The sequence below is a fragment of the Xyrauchen texanus genome, chromosome 4, assembly GCF_025860055.1.
Source record: "Xyrauchen texanus isolate HMW12.3.18 chromosome 4, RBS_HiC_50CHRs, whole genome shotgun sequence".
Classification (NCBI taxonomy): Eukaryota; Metazoa; Chordata; class Actinopteri; order Cypriniformes; family Catostomidae; genus Xyrauchen; species Xyrauchen texanus.
Window position 1 is genome coordinate 12,355,605 of NC_068279.1, and position 26,784 is coordinate 12,382,388.

Consider the following 26,784-nt stretch of genomic DNA (forward strand, 5'->3'; position numbering starts at 1 on the left):
TGTCAGTCCAAATGCGATTTTTTTTGTGTATCCGATTGGAATTTGATTTTGCCGCTATATTTTGTGCTGCTGTTCAAAGCGGTAAGTGGTCCAGACAGACCAGCAGTGACTGGTGTACTCGTGTGGTAGCCACATATTGGGGCGGCTGTGGCTCAGGTGGTAGAGTGGGTCGGTTGCCAATCGCAGGGTTGGCGGTTCAATTCCTGGCCCACATGACTCCATTGAACCCCAAGTTGCTCCCAATGGCAGGCTAGCGCCTTGCATGGCAGCTCTGCCATTGGTGTGTGTGTGTGTGTGTGTGTGTGTGTGTGTGTGTGAGCGTGTATTTATCACTTTGTGGGGACCAAATGTCCCCATAAGGATAGTAAAACCCGAAATTTTTTACCTTGTGGGGACATTTTGTCGGTCCCCATGAGGAAAACAGCTTATAAATCATACTAAATTATGTTTTTTGAAAATGTAAAAATGCAGAAAGTTTTCTGTGAGGGTTAGGTTTAGGGGTAGGGTTAGGTTTAGGGGATAGAATATAAAGTTTGTACAGTATAAAAACCATTATGTCTATGGAAAGTCCCCATAAAACATGGAAACACAACGTGTGTGTGTGTGTGTGTGTGTGTGTGTGTGTGTGTGTGAGAGAGAGAGATTGGGACACAGTGTAAAGCACATTGGTTACCCCTAAGGTTAAAAAAAGTACTATATAAGTGCAGACCATTTACATATCAATGAGTCAATCACATGTATTTCTATAGCACATTTAAAAACAACACATGTTGACCAAAAATGATAAACTTAAATAAATCATGCACATTCAGAGAATTTAAATACTAAAACCAACACAAATAAATGTTGTTACATACACTAGACAAGACAAAAGCAAGAGATAAGAAATTATTCTTTAAATGAGATTTAAAAACATCAACTGTGGTACAGGATCTGATATGGAGAGGCAGGCTATTCCAAAGGCGTGGAGCCGCAACAGAGAAGGCACGATCTCCTATCGATTTTAAACCAGACTTAGGAATGATTAAAAGAAAACTCTGTGATGGCCTTAGAGCTCTAGAATATTACTAAAGGAGTTCTGCAATGTAAGGAGGTGCCAAGCCATTAAGACCCTTAAAAACAAATAATAAAATCTTATACTGAATCCTGTATTTAACTGGGAGCCAGTGGAGAGAAGCCATCACAGGTGATATACTAGCATGACTCCTAGTTCCAGTCAGGAGCCTAGCAGCAGTATTTTGAACTAACTGCCGATGTGACAATGAGGCATGAGAAATACCATAATACAATGAGTCTGGGAGAAATAAAAGCATGTATAACAATCTCCAGATCATTAAAAGACAGAAAACTTTTCAATTTCACATGGCCTTTACTTGGAAGAAACCACCTCTTACCAGAGAATGTATGTGTTTATCAAACTGTAAAACGGTATCGAATATCACGCCAAGATTTCTTGCTTGTTTATGTAAATTAGAGTTAAAGGGACCTAGATGATAAATTATGTTTATTTGAGTCAGGGAGGCCACACACTTTGGTTTTTGACTTAAGCTGGATTTTAATATATGTAATATAATTAAAACAGTGAAAAAGTGAATGTAAAGAAGAATTATCCCTGGCTTTAGAGGAAGATAAAGCTGAGCATCATCAGCATAACAGTGGTAGGATTATGTTGTGTTTTTGACAAATATGGGCCAAAGAAAGCATATACAGTGCCTTGCGAAAGTATTCGGCCCCCTTGAACTTTTCGACCTTTTGCCACATTTCAGGCTTCAAACATAAAGATATAAAACTGTAATTTTTTGTGAAGAATCAACAACAAGTGGGACACAATCATGAAGTGGAATGACATTTATTGGATATTTCAAACTTTTTTAACAAATAAAAAACTGAAAAATTGGGCATGCAAAATTATTCAGCCCCTTTACTTTCAGTGCAGCAAACTCTCTCCAGAAGTTCAGTGAGGATCTCTGAATGATCCAATGTTGACCTAAATGACTAATGATGATAAATAGAATCCACCTGTGTGTAATCAAGTCTCCGTATAAATGCACCTTCTCTGTGATAGTCTCAGAGGTCCGTTTAAAGCACAGAGAGCATCATGAAGAACGAGGAACACACCAGGCAGGTCCGAGATACTGTTGTGGAGAAGTTTAAAGCCAGATTTGGATACAGAAAGATTTCCCAAGCTTTAAACATCCCAAGGAGCACTGTGCAAGCGATAATATTGAAATGGAAGGAGTATCAGACCACTGCAAATCTACCAAGACCCGGCCGTCCCTCTAAACTTTCAGCTCATACAAGGAGAAGACTGATCAGAGATGCAGCCAAGAGGCCCATGATCACTCTGGATGAACTGCAGAGATCTACAGCTGAGGAGGGAGACTCTGTCCATAGGACAACAATCAGTCGTATACTGCACAAATCTGGCCTTTATGGAAGAGTGGCAAGAAAAAAGCCATTTCTTAAAGATATCCATAAAAAGTGTATTTTAAAGTTTGCCACAAGCCACCTGGGAGACACACCAAACATGTGGAAGAAGGTGCTCTGGTCAGATGAAACCAAAATCGAACGTTTTGGCAACAATGCAAAACGTTATGTTTGGTGTAAAAGCAACACAGCTCATCACCCTGAACACACCATCCCCACTGTCAAACATGGTGGTGGCAGCATCATGGTTTGGGCCTGCTTTTCTTCAGCAGGGACAGGGAAGATGGTTAAAATTGATGGGAAGATGGATGGAGCCAAATACAGGACCATTCTGGAAGAAAACCTGATGGAGTCTGCAAAAGACCTGAGACTGGGACGGAGATTTGTCTTCCAACATGAAAATGATCCAAAACTTAAAGCCAAATCTGCAATGGAATGGTTCACAAATAAACATATCCAGGTGTTAGAATGGCCAAGTCAAAGTCCAGACCTGAATCTGTGGAAAGAACTGAAAACTGCTGTTCACAAACACTCTCCATCCAACCTCACTGAGCTCGAGCTGTTTTGCAAGGAGGAATGGGCAAAAATTTCAGTCTCTCGATGTGCAAAACTGATAGAGACATACCCCAAGCGACTTACAGCTGTAATCGCAGCAAAAGGTGGTGCTACAAAGTATTAACTTAAGGGAGCTGAATAATTTTGCACGCCCAATTTTTCAGTTTTTTATTTGTTAAAAAAGTTTGAAATATCCAATAAATTTCGTTCCACTTCATGATTGTGTCCCACTTGTTGTTGATTCTTCACAAAAAATTACAGTTTTATATCTTTATGTTTGAAGCCTGAAATGTGGCAAAAGGTCGAAAAGTTCAAGGGGGCCGAATACTTTCGCAAGACACTGTATAAATAAACTGGGCCCAGACGAGAGCCTTGAGGAACCCTACAGGTAATGGGGAAACATTTCCCAATTTGACAGACAAAAATCTCTCTATTTTGATAGGATAGGATGAACACCATTCAAGTGCAGTACTTTGAATCCCTGCCCACCGTCTTAAATGCTCCAGCAGAATTTCATGATCTATTGTGTCGAAAGCAGTACTAAGATCAAGGAGGACTAGAATTACACAATGACCAGAATCAACAGCCAGCGACAGGTATTTGGCACTTTGAGGAGGGCAGACTATGTGCTCTAAAACCAGACTGAAATGTATCAATAATACTATTTCCATTTAAAAAAGTAGAGAGCTGATGATAGGGCTGTTATGAAATTGGACGATAAATACTGTTGGATCAAGATTGGTCTTTTTAAGAAGCGGTTGCACCACAGCATGTTTAAAACAGGATGGCTTGGTACCATTTACTAAACTGCTGTTCACTATTGACAGTAGACTTAAACTACAGAACCCTAGGTCTAGGGAACATTGGGCAGGCTTCATCTGTTGGACTATATCCATCAAGTAAGAAAGTGAAACCAGTTCAAACTTACTTAAGTGGGCTGCTGATGAGGGTGGACTAATATGATCTTGGTCAAGGTCAGGGGGTGAGATGCTAGCTCTAAGAGCATACATTTTACCTGTGAAATGTTTTCACGAGCTGCCGGAGTAATATCTGGAAATGTACTTCTGACAGGATTTAGCACTGTATTTACTGTGCTAAATGAGGCTTTAGGACTATTGGAATACTTTTTAATAAGTTCAGACAAATATTGTGCCATTGCAGCTTTAACAGACTGCTGGTATTTAATAATACAGTCTTTTAGCATGTCATAAGACACCTGAAGCTTGTCTTTCTTCCATTTCCTCTTTGCTTTTGCCGGAAACAACGGACATCTTTACTGGAGCCAAGACTGGAATCTGGATTTTTGGTGCAAAAATTTTAAAAGGAGCTCAGTTGTCCATGATAACACTGCATGTAGAATTGAACATTGATACCAACTAATTTAATCCCAGACCAGAAGGCAAAGACTCTATGATACAAGATAGCGGGGAAGATTTATATGCATCAGAAAACTGTCTGACTGTTGAGAAATTAATAGAACGGACACAACGGCCTGATGTCTTATGGTTAGTCAATGAATTAGAGGGAGTGATATTAAAGATATGAATACAGTGGTTTAATCCATGTCTTCAGAAACTAAATTACAGGTGTGAATTTTCCTCCCTGCCCAGTAGGTGGTGAAATGCACAAAGAATGTGAATCCCCAAAAACATGAGAAGACAAATATGAAAGTGAAAGTGGAGATTGATAGTAAAAGAAGTACTTAAATATTGATCTGTTTCTCAACCACGGTTATCATATTACTTCTGAAGACATGAATTCAACCACTGGAGTCATATGGATTCTTTATGCCACCTTAATGTCCTTTTTGACCACCATTCACATCCATTGAATATACCAACAGAGCTGAGATTTCCTTCTAAAAAATGTGTTTGTGTTCAACAGAAGAAAGTTCTACACATCAGGGATGGCATGGTGGTGAGCAAATTAGAGAATATTTATTTTTGGGTGAACTATCCCTTTAAGCATCACTTTTCTTTTTACTCTTTAATTATTGATTTTCATTATATTTAATTGTGCAAATAAATACAATGGAAACTGTTAATATACATTTTGACAGATAATTTCTATGCACCAAGCACAGAAAGGAGCAGAGGCAAACATAACAAAAATGATATAGTGTGCCTTCAAGAAATGCATCTTTCCCCACAGGAAGCTGGAAAATTTGGGAAGATATGGGGTGGACATGTTTTCTTTAGTGCTGGCTGAAGTAAGAGAAGGGGAGTCATTACATTGATAAGTAAGCATCTACAATTCAAATGACTCAACCACATTAAAGATAAATTAGGAAGAGTCATTATTGTTTTAGCAGAAATTTACATTTACATTTACAGAAATTCATGGGCAATGGTTGATTTTGGCTAATATTTACACACCTAACACTGATGATCAGGTTTTTTTTATAGATCTTGATGGGATGTTGCAAGCCCCTGGCACCCCTCATGATATAATATTTGGAGACTTTAATCTATTGATGGACTCAGTGTTGCTCTGGGGGGCTTTTACAGGTTAATATGCTCGGTGACCTATATGAGAGTGGAGTGTTGAGATGCTTTGAAAATATGGTTCAACATTTTGGGATTCACAGATCTCAGTTCTTTAGGTATTTGCAGCTCCGCCACCTGCTCTGTACTATTTTTTGGAGTAGCATACACCCCCCTAAAGTGGTAGATACTCTAGGAGTGGTGATTACTGCTTTTGGAAAAGGTCATGAGGCATCAGTGTATTACTTCCTGCTAATTCAGTGTCTGGGGGACGGCTCTTCAACTTCTCTCAAGAGATTATGGGAGAAAGATCTAAATTTTCTATTGGAGGAGGGAGTGTGGGGCTAGGATTCTAAAAAACGTCAAGTGTACATCTAGGGATGCAAGGGTGCGACTTATGCAATTTAAGATTTTACATCCATTCTATTGGACCCCCTCTAGATTGTATAGGCTTGGTCTGAAAGACACACCCACCTGCTGGCGATGCCAATGAGAAGATGGGGACACAACCCAAGGGTTCAGAGTTTTATGTGTGACATATTGGTGACTCAAATTTCATTTTGCCACAGACTCTGTATTTTAGGTGATGGGGCAGTCATTAATATAGGGGATAAATGAATTAAAAATTGTGGCCTAGCCAGTGTTATGATCGGCAGACAGATTGTTCTTAGGGGACGGAAGTCGGCTGGAGCACCCTCATTTCAAGAGTGGTGCACAGAGATGGGAAGGGTGGCAGCATTTGAGGAAATGTCATGTAGAAGGCTAGGCAACTTAGACTCATTTAATAAAACATGGGGCTGCTATTTGGCCTTCTTGGAGGGCTCTCAGGGAGGAGCAGCAGAGAGAGAAATGTAGTTTTAAATGTGTGTGATTATTATATATATATATATATATATATATATATATATATATATATATATATATATATATATATATATACACACACACACACATACTCAAATGCAACCACAGGGATATTTGTTGAGGGTCAGGGTGGGGTTATAGGTATTGAGAGGGGGAAAGGGAATAATGGGGGTTAAATGTTGATTCTGTGAATATATGTTTTTCTTTTCTTTGTCAATTGTGTGAATCAATAAAAAGTGTTAATAAGACAATGAAATGAGAAGCTACACACTGCATTAGTTAGGGTTAAAAGGATTGTTGCCAGCTAAAACATCACTGCAATAATGATCCAATCATAGTCACTTAAATATCTGCTTATTTAAATCCAAACAGCAACTTTTCTTTGGTCAGGCAGTGTATAATACATTAATACTTTTTAAAGCTAATAAAGTTATCCAGTCAGTAACAGTGAGAGGTTTTCTCATTTTCTTGTTAAGCAGAAGGTCAATTAGGTTACATTAACACTTACAAGCATTTACATGTTTCCATTGATCATTACATAAATATTGCTTGCTTTGATTATTAGGGGGAATCTGGAATCTACACTCCTGCCCGGACAAGCGTTAATGTGGAGCCCTGCAGATTTTAAAACTAAACACTTTACCGATTCCACATTAAATATTAGCCTCTCTTCATGATGGTAGTGATTCTCGCTCTGTTGCTGATGCAATGAGGTATTAGGCCGTCTATCATCGACGTCTAGTGGCATCTTCATGTTACGGTAACGGCAGGCTTAAAGGTTAAAAATCTTATTCAAGATTATTTTTTATTTTATTTCAGTTAGTTTCAGAGTAAAACAAAATTAACTGTGCACATGCATAATTGGCATTATTGTAATTGATAAATAATTTATGCATGACCAGCTTGTGTTGTCTTTAATTGCCATGTGTGAAACAGAAGCAAGTGCTCCACAAAATGCCCTTTATTTTTGCAGCAGATTTTGCTATATTTTGCACTTAATTTGCAATACTTCAATCTTTAAAATACTACAAATACTACAAGTAAATAATACTTAGATATGAATATAATACTTATATAATACTTGCATATTAATATACTGTAATATATAAATAATGCAATGTAAGTATTGGGTCTGTGCGAGCCACCTACTGACAGCTGTGTCCCACCACACACACACACACACACACACTTTTAAATTGCCTGCTACGCACCTGTGGGGAGGGTTTTAAAAATTCTCCCGATATACAGTCTCAACAATTATCACAACGCAAAACTGCACTCTTTTACATTTTAGTAATTTTGGGCTATCTTGTTTAGCTTCTTTTGGGTGGGTTGTAAGATTTAGGCTATAATTTTATTTTTTTGCTAGACCTGGCAACCCTGTCTTTTGCAGTAGCGGAACCAGCGCCAAAAAGAACGCCGATCAGTGGCTCAGGAACCATGGCCTTTTAATAGTGGCCCCATCGAGCGCATGGAATCGCAGCTTGCTGGAAGTCACAGTCCCAGCCAGGCCGTAGCAAGGTATTCTGGGCCCATTGCTATTAAAAAATATATTTGACATTTCTGGACCTGTGGGGCCCTAGAATCATTGCCACCTTTCACTCCACTAGCTACGGCCCTGGTCCCCGCATATCTGGCGTTGTTGTTTTTGCTGCTGTGGGAAAATCCGCTTGTCGCAAGCCTACACTCTACACTGGCTGTTGAGCTGCTGGAAGATTTTAAGCATCCATGGCTCTGGTTACACTGCAGCGCTCTCCCACTTCCAGCGCGGCGTCCACATCCAGCACCGCCGCCAACACGAATGCGGGGGAGGTAAGCGGAAATAAACACGGAAAGATGATGTTTGATATCAAAATATATTTGTGAGTCATACAGGCGCGATGGTAATACAGATCAGGCTGTATAGCTAAGTAGCTAGATGCCATTAGGGTTGATGGTGGATGGAAAACGATTTAAAACATCGTCCATACTGCTAAAGACGCAACCTGTCAAACGGCAACGCTTCCTGCAGTGTAAACAGTTTGTTTATAATAATGGAAAGGTCTGCGACTGCTTCGTCGCGTCGCTTTAAGTAGACTAGCGGGATTTACGATTGCAATGCTGTCACTGTGTCTGTCTGAGATTGTGAATGACACAATACACACTGCGGTTGAAGCGGTGCTTTGTAAACTTCTTGAAAAATCAACACTTTTGTATATATCTTCTTTATGCACTGTAGGTCTGCAGTTATCGAAGACATCGTGAATGTTTTGTTTCAGAAATTATATAGTGTGGGAGTTTCCTTGACAGTAGTATTTTTTTTTTTTTAATGTTGTTTACTCATCTGCAGTTCGTCTATAGGCCTTTTCCTCTTGGATGTCAGTAAGACATTCAGCAAATGTATTTGAGATGTTTTTGATTTAGCATTTTTGTAAATCTTTTTTTTTTAAATTGTTTAAAGATGTTTAGCAGATGCTTTTGAGATGAAATGCTCTTAGACATCTCGGAGATGTACAACTCAAGGTGATGCTCTTGAGATGGATCAAGATAAAATCTATGATGTGTGTTTATCAGTGGAGGTATAACTTGAATGACCTATATGAGAGTTTTTCAGCTTTTACAGATCCAGAGAAACCCCACCCAAATTCTCTGGAACCCCAGTATAAAAAGCAAGCTTTTCTCTGTAACACTTTATAATAACTTTAAGAACTAGGGATGCCCTGATGTATCTGCCTCTGATATTATCTGGCCATTTATTGACCAAATTAAAAGTGCACTCTGTAACTTTTTGCTCGTGTCATCTTGGACTTAGTGACACCTATTGGTGTGGATACAACATTGTTCAAAAATACTGAGTGCACCTTTAAAACTATTGGCATATCGGTTAGAAGCATGAAAATTCAGATATGAAAAAATGGATGGTTTATTTATAATTAATTTTTAATACAATTTGTTAAAATTTTGTGAATTCAAACGCACAATCCAGAAATAATGATAACCAAAAAATATCGAAGGGTTGGCACTCCTAAGAACCAGGGACGGATTACCGACCGGGCCAATGGGGCAAGTGCCCATGGGCCCTTGACTACCAGGGGACCCTTGACTGCCCCGGGGTGCCCTGGGCTTTAAGGCTGTGCGATCTAGTTTGGTGATTCGTTGGTGATTCGTTGGTGGTTCGTTTTTCATGCCCAAGGAGATAATTGGCCCCAGGGCCTTTGTAAGTCATAATGATGGACAAACGGGGACAAACCGGTGTAACAGATGTGGCACTTGTAAAATTTGCACTCACCAAGATGAGGTAAACCATCCAAAAGGCTCTGACTCACTTTGACTATTGAGACATTGGTATGGTATCCATTAGGGATGTCCCGATCCGATACCTAGATCGGTATCGGCTTCGATATTGACGTTTTTAGACGGATCGGGTATCGGTCTGACGAGCTCGACCCAAATCCGATACTCTGTGTTAGTCATGTTCGTTACTGTCAAGCTTAAAAAAGGACATAAAAGAACTGTTAAAACACCATTAAAGCGGTTCATATGACTCGTGCATTTTATTCAAAGCCACTTGAAGACACTCGATAGCTCTGTGAATTGCAATAGGCTGTGTTTAATAAGTAAACATATAAATGCACGCGCAGCTTCAGCCCGTTAGTGAATGGTGCTTCGGTTTACACACACACACACACACACACACACGCGCCGGCTATTTATAGCCTTCACACGTGCACAATATTTGAGCGCTACAAACGAACATCTCAGATGTAGATGCTCAGCAGTTCGGTTCACTTATAATATGGACTTAGAACGGCACTGGAGGTGCATTTAACCAGAATTTAATTAAGAAGCGAATTAAACTGTGAATAAAAAGGGTGAGGGTTTAAAAGTTAAAGCTGTCATGGAGAGACTCACAGCAGAGATATGAACTCTGCAGGGTTTATTGAGCAGAGGATTGAAACAGTGATGTAAACATTGTGAGTAAATCCAGTTAAGCAGAGTGGCAAACAGCAGGTAAGTAATATCCAGACAGTGTATAGACACGATGAAAGAGATAACTTACAACAATTTTATGATACTTGCAGGCAATAATGAAGACACATGTTTGACATAGTATTTCTGAGACTCCAAAACTTTCTACTATCGATGAGAGCGAGCGCGCGCGGGTGAGAAAGCGGGGTATTTATGCAGTCATTGATTAGCCACTAATGATATGCAGGTGCGTGTAATCAGAACTCAGGGAGTGCCAGTATGCTAGTTAATAATAAAGTGTTTCTTAATAAGCTATACATTTATATTGAAATAATGTGTAGTTAAAGGTTTGTGTTTCTTTACATATTAAAGAGTACACCCAATGATTTCCACACAATAATGTAAAGATATTATAAACTGATTATGCAATAAAACAACACTGGTATCGGATCGGGATCGGTATCGGCCAATACTGAGATTTCCGTTATCGGAATCGGATCGGAAGTGGAAAAAGTGGTATCGGGACATCCCTAGTATCCATTGAGGCTCCACAACTGATTCAGTTAAGATTAAAACTGCAATATGGTCTTACACGATTATTATAGCTTAAAAGGCTGCCTTTTAAAATGTAGTATGCATTTCAGTGCTTCAGTCAGCGCTTCAGTCAGTGTTGTGTGTGTAAGCAGGGACTTCTACCGGACGGCAATATCCATTACACCACAATTTAAGTTTTTGTTTTTCCTTTGAGTAAAACTTTTTACTTTTTCATTATGTGGTTGACGTTTCTGTGGAATTGCCCATCATATGCATTATATCATTTCAAATGTTCTATCATACAGGACTACAGGTACATACAGTTGAAGACAGAAGTTTACATACACCTTAGCCAAATACATTTAAACTCAGTTTTTCAAAATATTTGACAATTAATCGTAGAAAACATTCCCTGTCTTAGGTCAGTTATGATCACTACTTTATTTTAAGAATGTTAAATGTCGACAGTTCATGGATGCCATGCAAGGATCGGACGTGTGAACTGCAAGCTCTGGGCACTTTGCTAGTTTTAATACCTTTTATGACATACAGTAAACCGGTGAGATTCGATACACTCTGTTCAGTAACTGTCCTAGGAGGACAATATGTCAAAGAATTCAAAATCCTCAGGTTCTGGAGACATTAAAAGACACTTACGTGCTCAAGATGACACCCCTGAGCAGGCCGGGTGCCCGGGAGTCGATTTGGTTAGAGAGATGCGGGAAATGCTTCGAGAGATGCGGAGCATGGCGGCAATGCTGATGAAGGTCGTTGCTGACTTGGATCTTGCTGTGAAACGTCGACTGATCACTGCCATGGATGTGAAATTTGCTGATGTGGTCATGAGTGGGGGATGTCTAAAAACGAATTGGTTATCTGGAGTCATCGGAGGGGGAATTATCTGCTAATCCGCTAGCAACCAAGGTGGATTTTGAGCATGTCTGAGAGAAGGTTGAGGACATGGAAAACTGTAACCGGCAGAATAACGTCCAAATCGTCAGAATTTTTGAGGGCAAAAGAGGACAGGATATATTGAAATTCTTGGATTGGCTCTTTTCGAGTATGCTCGACATAGCAGGCCATAAATTGGAAATTTAGAGTGAATTGGAGTGAGCTCACAGGGTTCTGGCGTGACGATCCATGGAAGGAGACAAGCCACGATCAATTCTGGCCAAATTTCTGAGATCATCCGATAAAGATCTTGTGTTATGCGAGGCGAGGAGTAAAGTAAGGCTTTCTTGGAAGAACCACAGCAATTTCTTGTTCCCAGACTTTGCGTACTCGACGAGAGAAATGTGATCGATTCAAGGAATGCAATAAACTTTTACATCAACGGAAAGTCGCATTTGCTCTGATATTCCTGGCCAAATTTAGAATAGATGCTATGGATTGCCTTAAAACATTCACATGCCCACAGCAAGCAACGTCCTTTGCTTATTAGTAAGCCATCTTGTGGTACTCTCGTTGCAGCCAAATGGACTTGCTCACTGAACATTCGCTCGACTGTTTGAAGATTGGAGTTTATTTTGTAGAGCAATGCACTTTTGGGTCACTGCCATCTCACTTGATGCCAAAAAGGTATTTGATATGGTAGAGTGGGATTATCTTTTTAAGATTTTGGAAATGTACAAGTTCGGTAATACATTTATTGGATGGATTAAGTTACTTTATAGACTCCCGATAGCGGCGGTACAAACCAACTGATTAATCTCAGATTATTTTACTCTGGATAGGGGCAGCGGCAGGATTGCCCTCTTCCCCCATTATTGTTCTGTCTTGCCCTGGAACCATTAGCAGCCACGATAAGAAATTAGGTTGATTTTCCAGGGGTGACGGCAGGAGGTGTGGCGCATAAGCTTTTGCTTTACGCAGATGATATTTTATGCCTTGCCTCCACATAATTATGAATAATTTTTCTAAGTTCTAAGGATACATCGTTAATTGGTCTAAATCCGAAGCTTTGTCTCTGACAGAGGATTGCTTGGTAAAAGCATCTGCCAAATGCATAAATGTAAATGTCTTATTTCCAGCAATTTGATTGCACAGTGAAGTCCTTCAATTGGAATGGTAAACGTCACATATTACAGTGTTGAGATTCTTTGAAAATATGGTTCAAAATTTTGGGATTCCCTGGTCTCAGTTCTTTAGATACTTACAACTGTGCCACCTCGGCAACTGTTACATTTGTGGGATTAGCATACACCCCCCTAAACTGGCAGACACGGTAGACAGGGAGTGTTTTATAATATTCTAAAAAGGTCATGTCTACATCTAAAGATGCAAGGGTGCACCTTATGCAATTTAAGATTTTACATCCATTCTATTGGACATCCATGGAGTGCGAGCAGTATGGCTGGTGGCATTGTCATGCTGGAGGGTCATGTCAGGAGCCTGCAGGAAGGGTACCACATGAAGGGAGGAGTCTTCCCTGTAACGCACAGCATTGAGCCTGCAATGACAACAAGCTCAGTCCAATGATGCTGTGACACACCGCCCCAGGCCATGATTGACCCTTCAGCTCCAAATCGATCCCGCTCCAGAGTACAGGCCTCGGTGTCACGTTTATTCCTTCAACAATAAGCGCAAGTCCGACCATCACCACTGGTGAGACAAAACCGCGACTTGTCAGTTGGCCAGTTTTTTCTGGTACAGCGAAGGTGGATTTGTGCCCATAGGCGACGTTGTTGCCGGTGATGTCTGGTAAGGACCTGCCTTACAACAGGCCTACAGGCCCTCAGTCCAGCCTCTCTCAGCCTATTGCAGACAGACTGAGGACTGATGGAGGGATTGTGCATACTGGTGTAACTCGGGCAGTTGTTGTTGCAATCCTGTACCTGTCATGTGATATTCGGATGTACCGATCCTGTGCAGGTGTTGTTACATGTGGTCTGCCACTGCGAGGATGATCTGCTGTCCTTCTTGTCTCCCTGTAGTGCTGTCCTAGGCGTCTCACATTACAGACATTGCAATTTATTGCCCTGGCCACATCTGCAGTCCTCGTGCCTCCATGCAGCATGCCTAAGGCACATTAACGCAGATGAGCAGGGACCCTGGGCATCTTTCTTTTGGTGTTTTCCAGAGTAAGTAGAAAGGTCTCTTTAGTGTCCCAAGTTTTTATAACTGTGACCTAAATTGCCTACCGTCTGTAAGCTTTTAGTGTCTTAATGACCGTTCCACAGGTACATGTGTTTTATGATTCATATAACAAGCATGGAAAATAGGGTTGGGCGATGTCCCTAAATTGGCAGTTGACGATGTTGACAGTAAAACATCACGATGGACGATGATATCGTCGGTGGGGCGGGGTGGGGCGGGGTGGGGGGGATTATATAATTTCATATTATATGAAAAATTATAATTTCGTTATTTTACTAACCCAACTAATGACTCGTTGGCGCTTTATCAGTAGGTTGCACGACACGTGAAGCATTTTTTTTTTTAGATTTCACTTAAGAAGAGTTGTGCACTTTTTGTTTTAATATATCTCTTTACATAAATACTATTTTCCACTTAAAAACTATAATTTCATTATTTTACTCACTGATGAGCAAAAGGTCGAGGCAGAAATGACCATGTACCTGCAGGAAATGGCTATTGATGGGGAAGAGGACCCGCTGACTTGGAAAACGAACGACAAGGTTTCCGTTCATGGCAAGATTAGCACGGAAATATCTGTGCATATGTGCTACCAGTACTCCATCAGAGCGGGTCTTCAGCACAGCGGGGTAGTGTAGTTACTCCAATCCGCAGCTTATTAAAACCAGATAAAGTGAATATGTTGGTATTTCTGGCCAGAAACATCGAAATTTAAACATGGTCTATGGTGAAAGATATTAGACTTCTTTACGCATTTTTCGCCATCCGTTGCGGAGCTATTCGATTTTGCATATTATTTCTTAAACGTTCGTTTGTGTACTTCATATGACCACTTTACAATATTTCAATAACATCATTTATTTTGTAGCCTGTGCTGAAGTTAATTGTGCTCCTAATTATAAGTGAAATGTTAATGCTTAATGAGTTTCTGTCTGAGTGTTGTTCCCGTTTTCTTGTTTTATTTGTTGTTCTTCTATGTTTTAATAAATGTGTGTTATTCATATTGTTTCTTTCATTTGATTTGACATTATGGATTTATGGCCAAGGAAATTTTTCTTTAAAAGTATTAACCAGAAAAAAGTTATTTGACGTTCGCTCGGTGGGTTTATCTTAAACTGGATGTATACAAGATTTATCTTAAACTGGATGTATACAAGAGCTATGTGACAATGAGCAAGATTTTCTGAGACACTACAACTACTAATAATTAATTAATAAAGGCTATTTTCTTGTAGCCTACAACATATAATATTTTAATCTAAATGTACAGTGTAAGACATGTAAAAAAAAGACAAGAAGCTAACAATGTCAAGATCAATATTTGTGTAGCCTGCCTGACACGGTATTTTCATAGACTAACACGTCACGTCTCTGGCATATACTACAGCAAATAGCATATATGCATTAGTTATATTCTCAATTTAATTTACAGAGCAATCCCTGCAAAGTTTTTAGGTTAACTATAGAAGAGACTAGGATTAGTGAGTCACACTAGCAAGACTCGCAAAAGGGGGCGTGGCATCACTATGGTGGCTCTACATCGTGATATTGGTCAGCCATCACGATGGACACAACCCTAATGGAAAACATTGTTTAAACCCTTTACAATAAATATCTTTAAAGTTATATGGATTGTTGCAAAATTATCTTTAAAACACAGTGTCTTGAAAAAGGGACATGTATTTTATTTATATTTATATATATATATATATATATATATATATATATATATATATATATATATACACACACAGTCAGGTCCATAAATATTGGGACATGGACACAATTCTAATCTTTTTGGCTCTATGCACCACCACAATGTATTTGAAATGAAACGAACAAGATGTGCTTTAACTGCAGACTTTCAGCTTTAATTTGAGTGTATTTACATCCAAATCAGGTGAACAGTGTAGGAATTACAACAGATTGTATATGTGCCTCCCACTTTTTAAGGGACCAAAAGTAATGGGACAATTGTCTGCTCAGCTGTTCCATGGCCAGTTGTGTGTTATTCCCTCATTATCCCATTTACAAGGAGCAGATAAAAGGTCCAGAGTTCATTTCAATGTGCTATTTGCATAGAATCTGTTGCTGTCAACTCTCAGTATGAGATCCAAAGAGCTGTCACTATCAGTGAAGCAAGCCATCATTAGGCTGAAAAATCAAAACAAACCCATCAGAGAGATAGCAAAAACATTAGGTGTGGCCAAATCAACTGTTTGGAACATTCTTAAAAAGAAAGAACGCACCGTGAGCTCAGCAACACCAAAAGACCCGGACGACCATGGAAAACAACTGTGGTGGATGACCGAACAATTCTATCCCTGGTGAAGAAAACACCATTCACAACAGTTGGCCAGATCAAGAACACTCTCCAGGAGTTAGGTGTATGTGTGTCAAAGTCAACAATCAAGAGAAGACTTCACCAGAGTGAATACAGAGGGTTCACCACAAGATGTAAACCATTGGTGAGCCTCAAAAACAGGAATGCCAGATTAGAGTTTGCCAAACAACATCTAAAAAAAGCCTTCACAGTTCTGGAACAACATCCTATGGACAGATGAGATAAAGATCAACTTGTACCAGAGTGATGGGAATAGAAGAGTATGGAGTAGGAAAGGAAATGCTCATGATCCAAAGCATACCACCTCATCAGTGAAGCATGGTGGTGGTAGTGTCATGGCGTGGGCATGTATGGCTGCCAATGGAACTGGTTCTCTTGTATTTATTGATGATGTGACTTCTGACAAAAGCAGCAGGATGAATTCTGAAGTGTTTCGGGCAATATTATCTGCTCATATTCAGCCAAATGCTTCAGAACTCATTGGACGGTGCTTCACAGTACATATGGACAATGACCCGAAGCATACTGCGAAAGCAACCAAAGAGTTTTTTAAGGGAAAGAAGTGGAATGTTATGCAATGGCCAAGTCAATCACCTGACCTGAATACGATTGAGCATGCATCTCACTTGCTGAAGACAAAACTGAAGGGAAAATGCCCCAAGAACAAGCAGGAACTGAAGACAGTTGCAGTAGAGGCCTGGCAGAGCATCACCAGGGATGAAACCCAGTGTCTGGTGATGTCTATGCGTTCCTGACTTCAGGCTGTAATTGACTGCAAAGGATTTGCAACCAAGTATTAAAAAGTGAAAGTTTGATTTATGATTGTTAATCTGTCCCATTACTTTTGGTCCCTTAAAAAGTGGGAGGTACATATACAAACTGTTGTAATTCCTACACCGTTCACCTGATTTGGATGTAAATACCCTCAAATTAAAGCTGAAAGTCTGCAGTTATAGCACATCTTGTTCGTTTCATTTCAAATCCATTGTTGTTGTGTATCGAGCCAAAAAGATTAGAATTGTGTCGATGTCCCAATATTTATGGACCTGTGTGTGTGTGTGTGTGTGTGTGTGTGTGTGTGTGTGTGTGTGTGTGTGTGTGTGTGTGTGTGTGTATATATATATATATATATATATATATATATAGTATACACTACTGGTCAATTTTGAAACACTTACTCATTCTTTACTATATATTTTTTTTCTATTTTTTTATTCATATTTTAGCATAATAGGAAAGTCATCAAAACTATGGAATAACATACAGTAAATGGAACTATGGGAATTATGTTGTGACTAAAAATAAAAAATAAAAATCTTCAACCATTTATATTTATATATATATATATATATTACACTCACACACACTACCGGTCAAAGTTTTTTTAATTAATATTAATTTATTTTTGTTTGTTTGTTTGTTAAAATCATTATGGATATAGGTTGAAAAAATTCTGATCTACCAGTCAATAACTGGATATTCAGATCGGTTCATCCCTATTAAAAACAAAAAAATTACAAATTAATTAATGGTTAGAAATGCCATGAATATGTAAGACAGTGCTATATATTTCATATACCTTATCCACTTACCCCTACTTGAAAACCTTGGAGCTAAACAGGCTCAGAATGTTTGGTAAATCACACACTGTCTTGTTTATTTGCCAACAACCTGTGGTTCAACGACAGCAAAATAAATGTCTGATCATGGTGAACAAACCAAATACACCACATTTCCATTCGCACAGGCTTCATGGCTTGTTTAACTCCAGATTGTTCATGGGTGGCTTGCCAACTGTTTAGTCAAAAAAACTCACACCTAGTATGCTACTACTTTCACTAACAGTTTTTTTTGTATTTGTAAGTATCTTTGACACATTGCTCACATATACATCTTCGAGATGTCTGTTTTAGATATTTTTATCTGGAAATCATCACAATCTAATTACCATCTTATAAACATCTTTAAAAAATTTAGAGACATACTTATTTACATTAGTCAACAAATCTTCTAGACATATTGAGCAAACAATGTAAAAAATACTTCTTCCAGATGTAAACACGCACATCAAATAGACATCTGTGTGATATATATGTGCATCAGGGATTGCTCATTGATTCTACATATTGCACAGATAGTAGTAGTTAGAAGGGTTTGTTTACATTTATCTCATTGTGTTATGCTGTACTGCAATCTTCCATTCATTTGTTATACTCATTGTTCATGTCACCTCTAGCCATGACATTTTGAATGGGGAACCATCAAAAAGGTGGACCTGAGCTCTCATCCAACAACAGAAATACTGAACACTGTGATACCCATGTAGTTCCTAGTTCGGTTTGTGCAAACACAAATGCACCAAAGCCATTGCAGTTTGCTTGCTTAACCCCAATTGCAGTGTATTTTTTCATTGCTACTGTAACTGTGGGGTGCAGATCTGAAGGTTGCCAAGTTTTTTTGTAGCTCTTCATGAGCTGCGGTTCTTTGTGTGAGAGTTGAAAGTCTGGCCCCCTGAGGCCTGCATTTCTGCTCCACAGAAATGTAAGTCTAAGTCATTGTGCCTCGCTACAGCTAAGCTTCTCTCATACGATGAAAGGCCTGCTGTTTGTATCTTTTCATTTGAAGGAAGCCCTTTTAGCCTGTATCACTAGGAGAGTTGTATTGCTTTTCATTGTTGGTGATTCTCAGGTGGTTCTTCTTTTTGTCCTTTTAAGTTTTACATTGCCTTTGCTCAATAAAAGCACTCCATCTTCAATAGTCCCTCTGACATCATGGTTGTCATATAAATATGTTGTGCGGGTTGCAGCCAGTAGAGGACACTAGTTTTGCACTTTTAAATGAAAGTCCTCTTAAAGTGCTGAGAAATTATGTGATGTGGAGTCCATCATGTCCGCTTGAGTGCATGCTTACATAAAACATTGGGACATACTAAATACTAATAACTGTTCATTGTTTTGCTGATAATCTAATTTCTTTGAAATTATATACAATGAAGGAACGCAAAATAAAAAAATATTTTCATTATAGGTCTGAAATCTGTAAAGCGAGTGAGGACATGCGCACACACACACTTCATTTGCCTTCAAACATGTATGGAGACTGAGAAACATGCAGCTGCAGTGATATCATCACCTTTGATGTAGAGACCGAGTGATTGAGGGATGGGGAGGAAAAGATGGATAAATGGCAGATGTGTAGATTGACTGACAGATAAAGCAGCAAAAAGAGGGGGACAGGGATAACAAGAGAAAGTGATGCCAAAATAAAGGAGGGAGTAATTAAGGCCATGAAGGGTTGTTTGTAAGGTTGCAAGGGAAAGATGGCACATCCACAGAAGCTTTTTGTGGTATTTAGGTTAAAGTCAACATGAAATCAAAGTGAACGCTGTTTACTTCCTTAATTTACATTCCTGGTCTTATTCCGATCAGAGAATCTTGGCAAACAAACCCACGACCGCCCACTTCCTTGAAATACGAATGACGCAACCGTTCCGGTCTCCCTACAATCTCAAACTACTAATACATATATAGTCTGACTATTTTGCAGTATTGATTCTATACTTATAATCAACAAATTAAAATCAACAGTTCTATTTATTTTTCAATCGTTTTTAATTCAGTGATGTCATTTGCTTTTGGTTCATGGAATTAGTTCATTTACTTATGAAAGACGTTAAAAGGATGGTTCACCCCAAACTTTTAATTCTCTCATCATTTACTCACCCTCATGCCATACCAGATGTGTATGACTTACTTCTGCAGAACACAGATTTTTAGAAGAATATCTCAGCTCAGTAGGTCCATTCAATGCAAGTGAATGGTGACCAGAACTCAGAATGTCTAAAACGTACATAAAGACAGCATAAAAGTAATCCATATTCTAGTGGCTAAATCCATGTCTTCAGAAGCGATATGACTGGTGAGGGTGAGAAATAGGACTGCGTTTCCCAAAAGCATCGCAAGCTTAAGTCAATCGTGGAGACCATTGGCGCCAACTTAACACATGCCCCATTGAGAGCGAGAACCACTTAATCGCTACCACGAGGAGGTTACCCCATGTGACTCTATCCTCCCCAGCAACCGAGCCAAAACCTCAGCACTCCCTGGATTCGAACTGGCGACTCCAGGGATGGGCTTAAGATATTCTTCTTAAAATATTCCTTCATGTGTTCTGCAGAAGAAAAAAAGTCATACACATCTGGGATGACATGAGGGTGAGTAATTTATGAAAGAATTTGTTGTGTCTGGTTCTCCACTTAGAGCATAATAACTCACGAAAGGAAATAAACACCTCCAAAACGTCTCTTTATCCTCACAAATCTCATTGTTTTCACTCCTCATTCCCCTGAAAGGGCTGCCCTGCTTATAAAGTTTTATAAGGCACGCTTTTGCAGAGGGACAGATTTTGTTTCAGTACATGATAGAAACCCTTGCACAATCGATTATTGATGTAGACCTTTTTCCTACCCTTAAGGTATCTTTCACATCTGACCATTGAGCACTCACCTGCCAGTGTTTAGTGTTACATGCCACTATCTGTAACCCAATATACATAACACTCTTTGTTGTGATAAAACTTTATCTTAAAGTCAGGCCCCACGTTTGAGAGGTCTGTGGGTTAAAAGAGAACAGTCATATTACACTACTCAATACAGTGATTTAAAAAAAAAATCTCTGCTGTTTTCTAGGACATCAAGATCTTGTACTGTGTTATGGAACAGATTTTGACCATTCTGCATTGCTCTAGTAGAGAGAGACTGTGGCAGGGCTGTTTAGCTGATAGTGTTGGAAAAAAAACATGTTTAGGCTGGACTGTTGTGCATTGCAGCGGGTTTGAGTTGGGTGAGTTTGTGGAATTTGGAAAAGTTCCGGTGCCTAAGGAGTTTTGGCCTCTCCATTATTACCGGTAATTCTGGATTCTTGCAACAGATACTGAATTTGTAAGGGAAACACAATAATTTGGTCTAGGTGGAAGATATGTCATGATATAATTAGATTTATTACATCGGAAAATATGCATTTTGTGCTCTACTCTGACTTGATGGCTCAAAGCAATGAAATTAATATAAACAGCATTAGTTGTTTAGAATGTCTAACCTCTGTTTCGCTCATTCTTTGCTTTTTCCCCCCCAGGATTTCGGAAGTGATGATGGGCACCGGCTAAATCAGAGGTAATGTCTGAATTTTATATTTATGTGTTTGTTTGTGTGTGTAAGAGACAGAAAAGGACTGGACATTTTTGTCTCTTCACAAGCATCAATCTGTCAGAACTACGTGATGAAGAGACTGCCAATTCAGTTGCATGATAGCAGGAGTCTTCATTGTACCCTGCAGTTAAGAGGCGTTTGAAAGATGGTTCTACTGTACTCTTCCAACACATAATCAAGGCTATCTGAACCCAGGCATCTGATGCTTTCCCAGAAGCTTTAACTGCAGACTGGTTTTTATTACCCTTTCAGTTCCTCTATGACTGATGTGAGGTCAAGTGGGTTTAATTTTAGAGAAACACCTCGCTGACTTCTCCCTATCAGACACTGGATTGTTCAGAAGAAATACAGAATTAGTCTTTCAGAGTTATCTTTTCCATACAGGGACAGCATACAGAAACCTATGAACAGCCTAATAGGGGAACACATCGCATGGTGTTTCTCTATGAAACATCCTGAGTTCAGTGTTTCTGAGTCATAAGTTCATTTTGAAGCCAGAGAGTCAGACAGACTTGCGAGTGAATAATATGGCTTGTTTTAATTGATTGCCTCTCAGTTTTTGCTGCTCTTAGCGTGCAGCACATAAAGTTGTGGTTGGTGGATCTCGGGCATTGCCGCACGACCTGCGCATAGCACAGAGGGAACATTACTTTGACTTTGCTTATTCACTGTGACGTGCCCAGCATATGCAGACTATATATTTATAGTATTAAATCACAGCCATTTGGGGTTTAATAAGCACAGTTGGCCATATATCAAACTACATATCCAGAGATGAGAAGCTGTCATTAAACATACAAACTAAGGGTTTATTCGGTTCACCATCAAAATAAAAGATCAATTTAACTAGATACATGAAATTGAAAAAATGTGACAGAATATAATGTGTAGTCAAATGTAATATTCAATGTAATAATAAGAGCAGTAATAACAAAAATATTAATAATAATATATGCATATTAATTACATTTTAGAAAATTATAGAAATTTTAGCAAGAGGCCTGTTGTACTCTGGAAATTGTTGGAATTTGGAAAAAAATGAAACTAAATTCATAGGGCCCTAAATGTTGCCAATCTATTAATTGTCAAATGTGATTAAAAAAATCTCGGTGTAAAGAAGATAGAGTAGGACACTTACAGTAAGTATTGTTTATGTACTTTACATAATGAAGCGCTAAAGGAAGGGGGTTTACAGAGGAAGATTTGCCATTACAAATGTCACATGACATCATAGGTCACATTGCTCAAGATATGTTTTTTTTTTTTACTGTAAACTGTGAATACTAATTTCTCTGTTCTCTGTTTCTAATCTGCATTACAGAAACACCACTATAATCCTTTCTTTTTTTTCTTCTTCTTTTTTTTTTGGCCTTAAGAAAAACCATCTTCAAATGAATTGCTTACAAAGACAATATTCAATCTAACTCCCTGGGTTAGAATACACAGTTGTGGGATAAAGAGAACTTGGTTGAAGAGTAAAAGGAAATGGAAAGTTTATTTTATTTTCATAAATTTAAAAAAAGGTGTGGAGGAACTGCTGTACCAGTTACTTTGTAATGAACTGGCTATGGAGACAGTGTTAGGATCCATGTGCAAGAAGTTTGTTAAAAGAGACACAAGCAAACAATCCAAATCAGCAGGCAGAGAGATGTAATCATAAATCCAATAAACCAAATAGACAGTCCAACCAGGCAAACAAAACAAAGGGTAATCCAAAAAGCAGTAAATCGAGATAAACAGGCAATGTTCATAACATGAATCAAGAAACAATGGCAATGAAAAAACACTTGGTAAGGCAGGGTAAACTGGCAATACTTTGCAATAAACAAATGGAACTGCATGGCTATATACAGTGCATCCAGAAAGTATTCACCTTATTCCAAAATTTATTAAATTAATTATTTTCCTCAATTTTACAAACAATACCCCATAATTACAATGTGAAAGAAGTTTGTTTAAAATCTTTGCAAATGTATTAAAAATAAAAAAAACGAATAAAATCACATGTACATAAGTATTCACAGCCTTTGCCATGACACTCAAAATTGAGCTCAGGTGCATCCTGTTTCCACTGATCATCCTTGAGATATTTCTACAACTTGATTGGAGTCCACCTGTGGTAAATTCAGTTGATTGGACATGATTTACAAAGGCACACACCTGTCTATATAAGGTCCCACTTACCAAGCCATGAAGTCCAAGGAATTGTCTGTAGACCTCCGAGACAGGATTGTATTGAGGCACAGATCTGGGGAAGGGTACAGAAAAATGTCTGCAGCATTGAGGGTCCCAATGATCACAGTGGCCTATATAATCCATAAATGGAAGAAATTTGGAACCACCAGGACTCTTCCTAGAGCTGGCCACCATCAAACTGAGCGATCGGGGGAGAAGGGCCTTAGTCAGGGAGGTGATCAAGAACCCTATGGTCACTCTGACAGAGCTTCAGCATTTCTCTGTTGAGAGAGGAGAACCTTCCAGAAGAACAACCATCTCTGCAGCACTCCACCAATTAGGCCTGTATGGTAGAGTGGCCAGACGGAAGCCGCCAATCAGTAAAAGGCACATGACCGCCCACCTGGAGTTTGCCAAAAGGCACCTGAAGGACTCTCAGACCATGAGAAACAAAATTGTCTGGTCTGATGAAACAAAGATTGAACTCTTTGTCCTGAATGGCAAGCGTCATATCTGGAGGAAACCAGGCATTGCTCATCACCTGGCTAATACCATCCCTACAGTGAAGCATGGTGGTGGCAGCTTAATGCTGTGGGGATGTTTTTCAGCAGCATGAACTGGGAGACTAGTCAGGATCGTGTACAGAGACATCCTTGATGAAAACCTGCTGCAGAGCATTCTGGACCTCAGACTAGCGGCGAAGGTTCAACTTCCAACAGGACAACGACCGTAAGCACACAGCCAAGATAACAAAGGAGTGGCTATGGGACAACTCTGTGAATGTCCTTGAGTGGCCCAGCCAGAGCCCAGACTTGAACTCGATTGAACATCTCTGGAGAGATCTGAAAATAGCTGTGCATCGACGCTCCCTATCCAACCTGATGGAGCTTGAGCGGTCCTGCAAAGAAGAATGGGAGAAACTGCCCAAAAATAGGTGTGCCAAACATGTATCATCATACACAAAAGACTTGAGGCTGTAATTGGTGCCAAAGGTTCTTCAAAAAGGTATTGAGCAGAGGCTGTAAATGTGATTTTTTTTTATTTTTTTTTATTTTTTATAAATTTGCAAAGATTTCAAACAAACTTCTTTCACTTTGTCATTATGGGGTATTGTGTGTAGAATTTTGAGGACATTTTTTTATTTAATCTAATTTGGAATAAGGCTGTAACATAAATTTGGAAAAAGTGAAGCACTGTCAATACTTTCTGGTTGCACTGTATACATGTGGTAAACAGTCAGTAAATGAGCAGTGAAGAAATGGGTGAAGAACAATATTCGGGAGAGGGCTCCCTCTGGTGGTTGGTAGGATGGGTAACAACCTCAGTTGTTACATACTTGAACCATCTAATGCTGTCCTGTCTGTTAAGCCTTTTTCTACTGGACATAAGCACATGTGACGTGCGCACGTGTGTGTGACTGTGACCAAAATAAGGTCATTTGATAAATGAAAGAGAAGTTGTTTTTTTAAGTGCATTTAGTTCTCTTTGTCTCTCTCTCTCTCGCACACCTCTGATGGGTTCTGATGGGCAGTGCTTTACTGTTTCTGCAAAAAACAGGATATAAGAAAAGGAGTCTATTGGCAACACAATGGAGGCTGTGTCTGATTTTTGTATCTTCCTGTGACTCACAGATAAGGCTCTACTACATGAGTACATTTTTGCTGAACAGAGCTTCCTCAAATGCCTATTAAAAAAATAACACTGTGGCCCCAAAAAGTTTTGGACAACAAAATGTCAAACCATGTGACATTTATTGAAAAGAAAGATGGCACAAGCCCATTTTTATTCAACAAAACAAAAAAAAGTTTATTAGGGTTTAAATAATAATTTAATTTATTAATAATAATAATAATAATAATAATAACACATATATACACGCTCAAAATGAAGAAAGTATTTGGATATTTTCTGGTTGTAAAACTTACTGGATCATGTCCATATATAAAGCTACGTTGTGTAACTTTTGGCCCTTTATTGGTTGAAGCATAAAACTGCAAGTTACTTACGGAGGAATATTTTTTTGGTAATTACGTGAGTCTTCTTTGCTCTTCTGCGTGGATGAATCTGATGGTTTGAGGAGTACCAGTGTAACTGTGGATACAGGTGATTGTATCATCAGAGCGAATGTCACTAACGACAACTAAACTCGCCCCCCTCCCCTAAAATGTTTTATTTTTTTTTTTAATAATGAAAGGAAGAAAAAGACTGATATAGGAAAGATATGTCTTTTGAGCAGGTAAATAGCATATTTATTGCATGTTTTAAAATGAATAGTATTACAAAAGTTAGGCAATGATGACACATAATAATTGCTAGTCATATCAGATAAACGAGATGAAGGAAACTATTACAACTTAGCCAGCATGCAAATAGACTAAGGTAGGAACTGGTTTTGAGATTGGCAGTTTTACCAGCATAAAGTTATTTGTTTTTCCATTTTCCTTCCTTGAAAATTAAATTGAAGGCACTGCAGTACCATAGTCCATAAAATAAATGCCCCTTTAGAGTGGCTCAGTTGTTTTAAAGATATTATAATTGATTAAATATTAGATTAAATATTATTCAAATGGCTTAAAGTTATAGCATTGTTTATTTGCAGATGACACATGTAATGACAATCATACATTTAAGTGTCCAAATTATTTTTGGGGCCATTGTACATGCTACAAGTGAGAAAAGCAATTCCAATTTGACTTGCATTTGACCCTTTTTCTAAAATCGACACATTTATACAGAGTGATGCAATCTAACAGAAGAGTTATGTGTGAGGGGGAACAGGATGTCCTAGAGGCTCATGTAAGACAAATCCTTTTTTAATGAGGAAAAACAAGGTTAGGATAAAGTTATAGTGCAGTAGATGCATGAAGCTAAATAATAATAATATAAAAATAGTAGTTTCAGCAGAACATTTTCACTACTCATAAAAAGCAATTTTAGAGAAGGATGAACATGGGGAAATTGAAAATGCACTAACACGAGTAGTTTTGGAGTAGGACAGTCCTCAGCTGGTACTGCTGGTCTCACAGTCTGGCACAGCCGGTTCACCAAACCCCTCTAAAACCAGCAAATATTTATTTGGGGTACAGCAAACTAACCTAGGCTGGTTAAGGTTTTTTTTTTCTCTTTGAAGACTTGCTACTGTTCTGAAGAAA

General features: G+C 38.9%; 1 protein-coding gene across 1 annotated transcript in view; it reads left to right on the forward strand.

Moving 5' to 3' along the window:
* The first annotated feature begins 7,727 nt into the window (after positions 1-7,727).
* LOC127638224 (protein phosphatase Slingshot homolog 1-like) overlaps positions 7,728-26,784 on the forward strand; it is a 60,205-nt gene continuing 41,148 nt past the window's right edge. The window contains exons 1-2 of the mRNA XM_052119660.1: positions 7,728-8,141; positions 21,384-21,421. Of these exons, the coding sequence (XP_051975620.1) occupies positions 8,058-8,141; positions 21,384-21,421 (122 nt within the window). The 5' untranslated portion in view covers positions 7,728-8,057. The remainder of the gene's footprint in view (positions 8,142-21,383; positions 21,422-26,784) is intronic.